General features: G+C 39.4%; 1 protein-coding gene across 1 annotated transcript; it reads left to right on the forward strand.

Moving 5' to 3' along the window:
• The first annotated feature begins 1,092 nt into the window (after positions 1 to 1,092).
• LOC114261264 (uncharacterized) lies at positions 1,093 to 2,568 on the forward strand. The gene has a single exon (XM_082913443.1). It carries the CDS (start codon positions 1,093 to 1,095, stop codon positions 2,566 to 2,568), a length of 1,476 nt encoding a protein of 491 aa, XP_082769569.1.
• Positions 2,569 to 10,312: the final 7,744 nt, after the last annotated feature.

The raw sequence follows: 10,312 nt of genomic DNA on the forward strand, positions 1-10,312 counted from the left end.
CTTTGGCGACTCTTTTTGGTATGGGCCTGATCTCCCAGACGTTGAAGAAATTTTTGAAAATAACAATTATGTTCTAAACTTACCAGAGGAAATAGGAGACTCTGAAGCAATAGTTAGGCAGGCAAACCCGATCCTCAACCGACTTATGGGCCGACCAGTATACTTAAGGGTTGTCCCCACAGCAGTGGACACACAGTGGTGGAGGGTTGACGCTATGAGTAACTTAGATAGGTTTTTAGGACCTACACGGGTAGTAGGCATGGCCCTAAGTCAGGAATATCCTCGCTATTTAGTAGCACCTTTACCTCCAGAGTTTATGGCTCGACGAGGGCATGCTTTCTTAAGTGATCACATTCAAGCAAGAATCCCTCCCCCTCAGAACCTAATTGACACTCAGACGGTTGACTTTGGTGACATTACAACGTATGTGGAGGTACCTATGCGTATCATAGAACGACAACTGTGAGACAGGCATCCCTATATACCAAGTGAAGGTGGCATGGCGATGTTTTGGTATAGAGCAAAACGGATGGGAGTTTGAGCATCACATGCAGTTGTAGTACCCATGACTGTTTTCAACCTAAGATCCTAATAACAAAATCCTTTCTTTTGTTGTTTTTGTGTTTTTCTTTTGTTTGGTGTCTAAGCAAGCTGACCATGACCTAATTTTAACCCGTTTTGTCATAAAGGGTTAGGCACTAAACTTGACATAACTAAAAGTAATGTACCAACACCATTATACATAATTAAAAATCGGTGTTTTGTGAATAATGTATATATTATCAATGTTTTATAGATTATGTGAATATGTTTTAATTTAGGTAATTAATAGAAATCATGCATCCCGTTTATTAAAATTGTTTTATAGCTATGGCTAACGATGGAAATGGTACCGGGTCATCATCCAATGGAGTCGATCCAATGGAACGGATTGTGAAGAGAGCTATTACCAGTTTCTTGCAAGCCTTGCAGAACAATGGGTCACCAGAACATCGAGAAAGGACAACTACGATTAAACAATTCCAAGACCTGAATCCTTCCACGTTCACAGGAGGTTCAAATTCGTTGACAGCTGAAGCTTGGGTTAAATAAATGGAGAAGATTTTTCGTGCCTTACCCTGCACAGAAGAACAGAAAGTATCCTTCGCCACTTTCACCTTCAAGGAAGATGCGCAAGAATGGTGGCTTGTCACCTTAGAAAAAGAAGAGATCGTGACTTGGGCGAGATTCTTGGAGGTGTTCTATGAAAATTATTTTCCAGAATCACTACGGGAGCAGAAGGCATCCGAGTTCCTACATTTGAGGCAAGGAACAATGTCGGTGGCGGAGTACGAAAGTAAGTTCACACGACTAGCACGATTTGCACCATATGTTATTCCGACAGAAGCCCGAAAAACAAGGAAATTCGAAGCAGGATTAGATGCGGAAATCAAAGATAGGCTTGAGGTTCTAAAACTACCAACCTATGCAGAGGTGGTGGATCGAACATATATCGCCGAAAAAGGAATTAAAACCACACGTTCCAGTGAAATGGGTCAAAAGAGACGGTTTTGGGAACCAGTCGGAGGATCAAAGGCAGCCCCACCAAAGAAAGTAAATTTTGGATCTACTAGCTCAACTGGTTCGGCCAACCAAGGTTTTACTATTCCCAAGGGTAGCACCATTCCAAATTGTCGGAGTTGCGGAAAGGCTCATAGGGGACAGTGCTTTCGGTTAATAAGAGCATGTTATAGATATGGCCAAGTTGGCCATTTAATGAAAAACTGCCCGAAATTCACCAACTCTGTGATAAGTACCTCTAAACTAGCTCAGAAACTAGAAACCGCCACAGGAGGGAAGAAGGAACAGGGATGCCAAGTAAGAGCTTTTGCGTTAGTACCTAGAAACTCCAATGCTACGGAGAACGTTGTGACAGGTACACTTTCTGTCTGTGGTCACTTAGCTCGTGTTCTCTTTGACTCTGGTTCCACTCATTCGTTTGTGGCACCACACTTTGTTTCCAAGTTAACATCAACACCTGAACCATTGGGATATGCATTATCTGTGGCTTTTCCATTTGGTGTCACCGCACTTAGTACAAAGGTATACAAGTCTTGTGTTATATCCTTAAAGGATGAAACCTTGTATGTAGATCTAATTCCACTCTGCATTAGTAGCTTCGACATAATCTTAGGGATGGATTGGCTTGCTGCCAACCATGCCTCTATAGACTGTACGACCAAAAAGATCTTTCTTCGGTTACCCGACCAACGCGAGCTGGTTTTCGAAGGAACTGGAGTTTCTACCCCTCCGTATATGATATCCTCCGTGATAGCCCATCAAATTTTGAGAAAAGGTTGTGGTGGTTGTATTTGTTATGTGGTTGACGCTCAACAAATAAACCCAACACTCGATTCAATACCGGTCGTTCGAGAATTTCCTAATGTTTTCCCTAAAGACTTACCTGGTACCTTAGTTGATCGAGAAATCGAGTTCACCATCGACACTCAACCCAATGCACAACCAATCTCCAAAACTCCTTACCGCATGTCATTGACGGAATTGAAGGAACTAAAAACCCAACTCTAGGAACTCCTGGACAAAGGCTTCATTCGACCAAGTGCCTCACCATGGGGAGCTCCAATACTGTTCGTAAAGAAAAAAGAAGGCACGATGAGGTTATGCATCGATTACCGGGAGCTAAACAAAGTCACCATCAAGAATCGATACCCTTTTGCCAAGAATCGATGACTTGTTTGACCAACTTCAAGGGGCCCAAGTATTCTCCAAAATCGACTTGCGTTCTGGCTATCATCAACTAAAAGTCAAAACGGAAAACATCGAGAAGACGACCTTCAGAACACGTTACGAACACTGCGAGTTCCTTGTCATGCCATTTGGCGTCACAAATGCTCCAGTGACCTTCATGGACCTCATGAACCGAATGTTCAAACCATATCTTGATGAGTTCATCATCGTCTTCATTGACGACATTCTCGTATACTTCAAGTCACCAGAGGATCATGAGCGACACTTACGAACAGTGCTGCAAACATTACGTGATCACAAACTTTATGCCAAGTTGAACAAATGCGAATTCTGGATCACTAGTGTGCACTTCCTCAACCACGTCATCAACAAAGATGGCATCTCAGTTGACCCCCAAAAAGTTACAGCAATCGTGGATTGGCCACGACCTACTAACGTGTCCGAAATTCGAAGCTTCTTGGGTCTAGTCGGCTATTACTGACGCTTCGCTCAAGATTGCTCGAAGATAGCATCACCCTTGACCCAGCTAACTCAGAAGAATACACTCTTTGAATGGACTGACAAGCAAGAACGTTGCTTTCAGGAGTTGAAAAATAGGCTTGTGACAGCTCCTATACTAGCACTCCCCACATGAACTGATGGGTTAGTAATTTATAGCGATGCCTTATACAATGGGTTGGGTTGCATTCTTATGCAGAATGAGAAAGTCATTGCATATGCCTCGCGACAACTGAAGACTCACGAGAAGAACTACCCAACTCACGATCTAGAATTGGCTGCAGTAATCTTCGCCCTCAAAATCTGGCGTCATTATCTTTACGGTGCAACCTGCGAGATTTATATCGATCACAAGAGTCTTAAATATCTGTTTACGCAATAGGAACTGAATATGCGGCAACGTCAATGGTTAGAATTTATGAAGGACTACGATGTAGAAATCCATCACCATCCGGGCAAAGCTAACGTGGTAGCTGACACATTAAGTCGAAAGACTACCAAAAGTTTGGCATGTATGCTCGTCCCCCGCAAGATCAATGGACTACTCGCCAACGTAATTGTGGAACCCACATTGATTGAAGAAATTAAAACACGCCAAGGTGAAGACAAACTTTTGAAGAAAAAGTACGAGGAGCAAAAAAATACTCTAATCCTGACTCCACTATAAGCAATAGGATACTAAAATTTTGAAATCGAATTTGCGTACTCGACGTCCCAGAACTCAAGAAGAAAATATTGGTGGAGGCTCATAGCTCGAGATTTGCAGTCCACCCTGGCAACACCAAGATGTATCACAATCTGATAGAACATTACTGGTGGACAGGAATGAAAAAGGACATAGCAAGCCACGTCTCCAAATGCTTGCAATGTCAACGGGTTAAAGTGGAATATCAGAGATCTGCAGGGATACTGCAACCATTCCCTATTTTTGAATGGAAATGGGAGCACATTACTATAGACTTCGTGGTCGAGCTACCACAGTTAGTTTCAAAGAATGATGCGATATAGGTTATAATAGACCGATTAACGAAGTCAGGGCATTTCCTACCAATCAGAATCACGTACTCCCTTACTAAGTTCACCACTCTATACATCAAAGAAATCATTCGATTGCATGGTACCCCAGGGTCAATCGTGTCTGACCGAGACCCCCGCTTTGTATCTCACTTCTGGAACAGATTGCAAGAAGCTTTGGGAACAACACTGAAGTTTAGCACTGCTTATCACCCGCAAACTAATGGGCAATCTGAAAGAACAATCCAAACTTTGGAGGACATGCTATGGATGTGTGTGTTGGACCTCAAGGGTAATTGGGATGAGCACCTACCTCTAGTGGAATTCTCCTATAACAACGGCCACCACGCAAGCATCGGTATTACACCATATGAAGCATTGTATGGAAGGAGATGTCGGTCACCTCTATATTGGGCAAAAGTCGGAGATAGGAAACTATTAGGCCCCAAAATCGTACAAATAATGAGTGATAAGGTTCAACTCATCCAACAGCGAATTCGCACAGCTCAAAGTCTCCAAAAAAGCTATGCGGATATATGGAGACGAGATTTGGAATTTTAGGTAGGAGAGCACATTTTTTTAAAAGTCTCACCAACAAGAGGAGTCATTCGGTTTGGAAAATGAGGAAAGTTGAATCCGTGTTACGTCGGACCATTTGCAATACTAGAGAGAATCGACCCTGTAGCATACCGTCTTGCTCTTTCACCAGAATTGTCCAATGTTCACAATGTGTTCCATGTTTCGATGCTTCGACGATATTTTCGAGATCCAGAACATGTTGTCAATTATAAGAGCCTTGAAGTTCAAGAAAATCTCTCTTATGAAGAATAACCCGTGCAGATCCTCGATCATCGAGATCAAATTCTCTGAAACAAGACTATACCTCTTGTCAAAGTTTTATGGCGAAATCATCGAATCAAAGAAGCTACGTGGGAAACTGAAAACCAAATGCGAGCCAAATACCCACACCTTTTTGAAAACCAAGATACGTGAAGTTTGAGGACAAACTTCCATTTAGGAGGGGAGAAATGTGACACCCTAATTGGTTAATTAATTTACAAAAAAAATAAATAAATAAATAAAATAAAAATAATAATTAATAAATAAATAAAATAAAAATAAAAATAAAAATAAAAATACTAGGAAAACATTTAAATGACGTGTGCTAAAATGTAATCCAATGGTTTAATTATATTAGAATTTGGGCCAAAGATAAATAAATAAATAAACTAATTAAACTTATCCATTTGAGATAAGTTCGTATCTCATATCTGAGGGATAAGCATCATAATGACTTAGCTTAGGCAACGTGTCACCCTATGTTCTTGCTGAGCAAGTATGAGAATAAATAGAGGAGTTGAGGTGAATAGGAAATCAAGGAAAACAAAAAAACACAAAACAAATGAAATCGGGGGGAAAGAGTCAGCACACGGTGAAGGGGAGCACGAATAGGAGTTACTATTTAAGTGAGTGATATTATACCTTGAACCACCATAATATGTTTTATATATGTCTTGAGTTGCCATAATATATTTTACGAATGTTTTGAATTATCACAAATTTCTTTTATATAAATTATGTTTTATTGTTATGTTAATGTTTTAATTACATGGATTATTTTCTAAACTTTATTTGTTTAAATTGAAACCCATGGATACGTTTGTTCAAATTTTAGAAAATATTTAACAATGATTTTATAAACATTTGTTTTGAATAAGTACCACCACGGAAGTTCCATGCCTTAGGGGACTTAAATAATTACTGGCCCTCTGAATTGTCACTTTAGTGACCCTCTGGCAGTCTCATGCCTTGGGGGACTTAAATAACCTTTAGCCCTCTGATTAGTCACTTCGTGACCCTCTGTTTTGTTCTGTACCATGATTATGATTATTTTGTTTATAAAATTTTGTGCTGTATAATAATCAAACTATTCATCTTTAGCCTAAATAATTATCCATGGTGATTTTATACCCTCATGCTCTCAATATAATATTTATCACTCTGCCATGTGCTTATAGCTATTAAAATCCCTTTCAGGTGAAAAAATTTAAAAAGGATGGTTTTACCCTGTGGATCATAACCTCAAATTTGTTAGGGATATTATGTTTTTTTTTCTTTCTTGTAATCATTATCTGACTGATGTTACATCGTTACATAAATAATAATTTCTATGTACACTTTGGATATTACTCTACCTCCTTTATTTTATTTCACTGCGTTATTTAAATTAATTACTTGGAATTACAACTGTGGGATTTTAGGATTAGCTAGTCGCGATCCAGCCTTGGTCATCGGGATGGGTCGTGACACAATGTATATGAACACATAATCACACATGGAGTACATCCCTTTTCTCCTCCCAAATAATCATACATATACAATGTATATAAACATAGTCATATTCAATGACAACCAACAAAAGATTAATTTCAATTCACCTAGTCCATATGCAATTTCTACAACAATTATAGTTATCATCCACCGATAGCCCCAAACAAATATTTCTAAGCAGTTATACAAACTTCACAATAGATAAACTATCCATATATCCATCGATAAGAAATGACAATTTTCCAACTCCACCATTAACATACACATCTAACCAATTTCACCTTTATTGAACCAATTCCATGATTTATACAAAATAACCATTTGAAACATTTTAGGGCAACATCTCATTTCCTCCCAAATACAATTCCCGTTGTTACCCCTGGCATTAGTTCTGGCATTTGTCTTTGTTACATGGAGTAGATCCAGTTGAACTTGATGTGGGGCGATTGGCATTCTCAAACCGAACTGGACAATCTCTCATCATGTGGCCGGTTTTATCACATCTGAAACAGGCACCCGTTGCTCGATAACAGACGCCCTTATGTTTCCTTCCACAATCCAGACAAACTTGTATAGACCCAGTACTCTAACTAGAGTTATTGGAGGATCCCGTGTTTTGCTTCTTACTTCCAAAGGAGTTGCCCTTTCTAAACTTGTTCCCCGACCTCATACCTCTTCATTTTATTGTTGTTGGGGCCTTGCTTTGCTTCATAGCTGCTAAGGTAACTTCTGCCATCAATGCTCTATCTAATACTTTCATATAGGTAGGCAACTTCAAGACGCCAACCCGGTCAAACACTTCCAAGATCAAGCCTCTTTCAAACTTTCGTGCCTTTTTATAATCAATATCCACCATGTATGGAGCAAACCGAGCCAATTCAATGAACTTAGCTTCATATTCAGTGATTAACATATTGCCTTGCTTGAGTCCTTGAAATTCAGAAACTTTTCGGTCCTGAAAACATTGAGGGAAATACTTGTCATAAAAGATTCCCTTGAATTAAGTCCATGTCATGTTCCTATTATCGTTTCAGATTAATAACCACCACCTTCGAGCTTCATCCTTTAACGTATAGGTGGCCAAGAGCACCTTCTAAGTCTCGGAACATGGAAAGACTTCATATAGTTTTTCCATTTCGAGTAACCATGTCTCAGCCTTCAATGGTTCAATCTCACCCAAGAACGTTGGTGGTTTCATCTTCATAAACTTCTGGGTTAGGTTGATTATGTCATTGTTATTTGATTCAGTTTGTACTGGTGGAGGCGGAGGAGGCATAGGATGTTGCCTTAGAGATTCCGTTAAAGCCACAAGTATTTGTTCCATGTGACTCATGCAAGCCTTAGAAGATCCCGTTGTATCATCACTTCTTACATTTTTCATCGCTATAGGTAAACAGAACAATAATAAACACAGGCAAATAGTTCTTCTCACAGTATTCGGAACATTCGATCCCAGTTCATTCACTTCAATTTTATGTGTTCATGTTCAGACTTAGTTTTCTAATGTACAAAAATTAACACACACTCCCACATGCAGATGCAATGTCTCTAATTCTTTTCTAGGACATCATATAGCTCATTCAGACTTGTTTGTGCGATATAACTCATGCTTTGATACCACTTTGTCATGACCCAAACCCACCCCTATGGGTTTAGCGTCGTAACTGGCCAGTAATCCTGGGATTACCAAAGGTCTCTGAACAAAATAAAAAAATATAAGATGCTCCAGAAGCAAATATACGAAATACAATGTCCATAGAGCTGTGTAGACATACATGAGACAGAAAATTTAAAACTTATATATGTATGTTGTCAAATTTTCGTACATCATACACCACCATATAGATAGTATCATAAGGGACTTAGCCCACAGTACAGTGAGACAAAAACAAAACAAAAACATCTTTCACATGATTCACAAAACTCGACTTTTCAAATAGGAACCTCCCCGAGAGGCATGGTGGCTGGTTGACAAAACAAAACTCTCCAAGCAGCAGCTTAGATCTGGTCACGCACCTGCTCACCTACATACATAATATAAATAGTGAGCGGAAGCCTAATGAATAATAATAGAGTAAAGGTTTTACTGAATGATGTCTATACAGAAACAGAGTCTTGTACATAATCAGATGTCAAAGCAGAAACAGATTCATATACATAATCATGTTCGTATCCAAAGTTCATACATTTCACATGATAGTACGTGGTACATCCACTAGCGTCAACAAATCCGATGATCCATATTTGAGACGGCCATAAAGGCATCTCGATGACCCATAAAGGGACACATATCATATGATGCTAAGGATGCCAAGAATACATTTCAGAAATTTGGATAATCATTCATTCATACAAAAAATAGCATTTCAGAAAATTGATCATTTCATACCATCATAAAATAATTAAAGGCCCTGTTTGGTAGGGCTTATTTTCAGCTTATTTCAGTTTTTAACTTAATTTAAGCTATTTTGATGTGTTTGGTTCAACTTAACAATACAGCTTATAGCTTTTTGTAAGTCAAAAATCAACTTATTCTTTGAGTGGGAGAGGTGAAACTTAATTTATAAGTCAAAAATCAGCTTATGTTCACAGCTATAAGCTATAAGCTATTAAGCTATAAGGTATAATCACTTTTCCACAGCTGTACCAAACGGGGCCAAAGTCAAACATAACTTTACAGAGTTATTACTCACAGATGACTCCGATAACAAAATAGAGAAAGCGAGTGATTCGGATAGTCTATGGCGCGTGACCTACACAAATACATAACAGATACACATTGAAACACACGCTCGGAATATACTTAACTCATTACGTTTCGTTCTTGGTGTTTCTAAGTCTTATCCTCATTTTAATGTCTTAATCTTGGTTTAGGAATGCCTAGGATGCAATGAGGAAGCTAAAATGCACTTGAAAATACTTAGTCAAATATGCTGGAAAAAGGGATCTCGCTCGAACGCAAATTTCTTCGCTTGAGCTGACACCTAAACGTGTGAGTGGTCACTCGAGCGCAACTTCCTTGGCTCAAGTGGTCTGTAAACTTTGCAAAAGTACTAGTTGCTCGATTTTTTTGCTCAACGCACGCTCGACGGTTGCTCGAACGTAAGACTGAAGTCTGCAAAAATGGTAAACTTCTAGGAACATGCATTTCACGTTATTTGCCGATTAAATGGAAGTACAAAAATTAAGGTGATCGCTCGAGTGCAGGTTTTGTAGCTCGGGCAGAGGAGCAGAATTTTGGAATATCCAGATTTGCTCTTAAGCTTAAAACTCGAATCCAAAGTCTCAAAATGCAACTTTTGGGCCCCCAAAACGTGAGGAAACAAGCTCAAACTTGTAAAACATTGGGAATTGAAAATTATTTTGCGAAATCAAAGTCCAAAGGCATGTTAATTGTGCAAATTCAAACTGTATTGGAGGGGCAAGATTACTTAATTTCCCTTCATCAATTTCAGTTATTATTAATAACCCAAATATATAAACCACACATCTCAACACTGTTCATTTCCAACATGCGCAGACGATTTCCGGTGATTTTCGGCATTGACAACCCTAACCCCAACCACCACCATCGACGACGTAACGGTCTCAAACCAAAGCTCATCGTCGTAATCTCAAACCAGAGCTCACCGTCGCGTCACGATCTCAAACCAGAGCTCACCGTCACAATCCATCGATCCACTAGAGCTCACCATCGCGATCTCAAACCAGAGCTCACCGT

Source organism: Camellia sinensis, chromosome 2 (assembly GCF_055761805.1).
Source record: "Camellia sinensis isolate YWXY chromosome 2, ASM5576180v1, whole genome shotgun sequence".
NCBI lineage: Eukaryota > Viridiplantae > Streptophyta > Magnoliopsida > Ericales > Theaceae > Camellia > Camellia sinensis.

Coding starts and splice junctions, on each gene's coding strand:
- LOC114261264 (XM_082913443.1), top strand. CDS start 1,093: ATGGAGAAGATTTTTCGTGCCTTACCCTGCACAGAAGAACAGAAAGTA.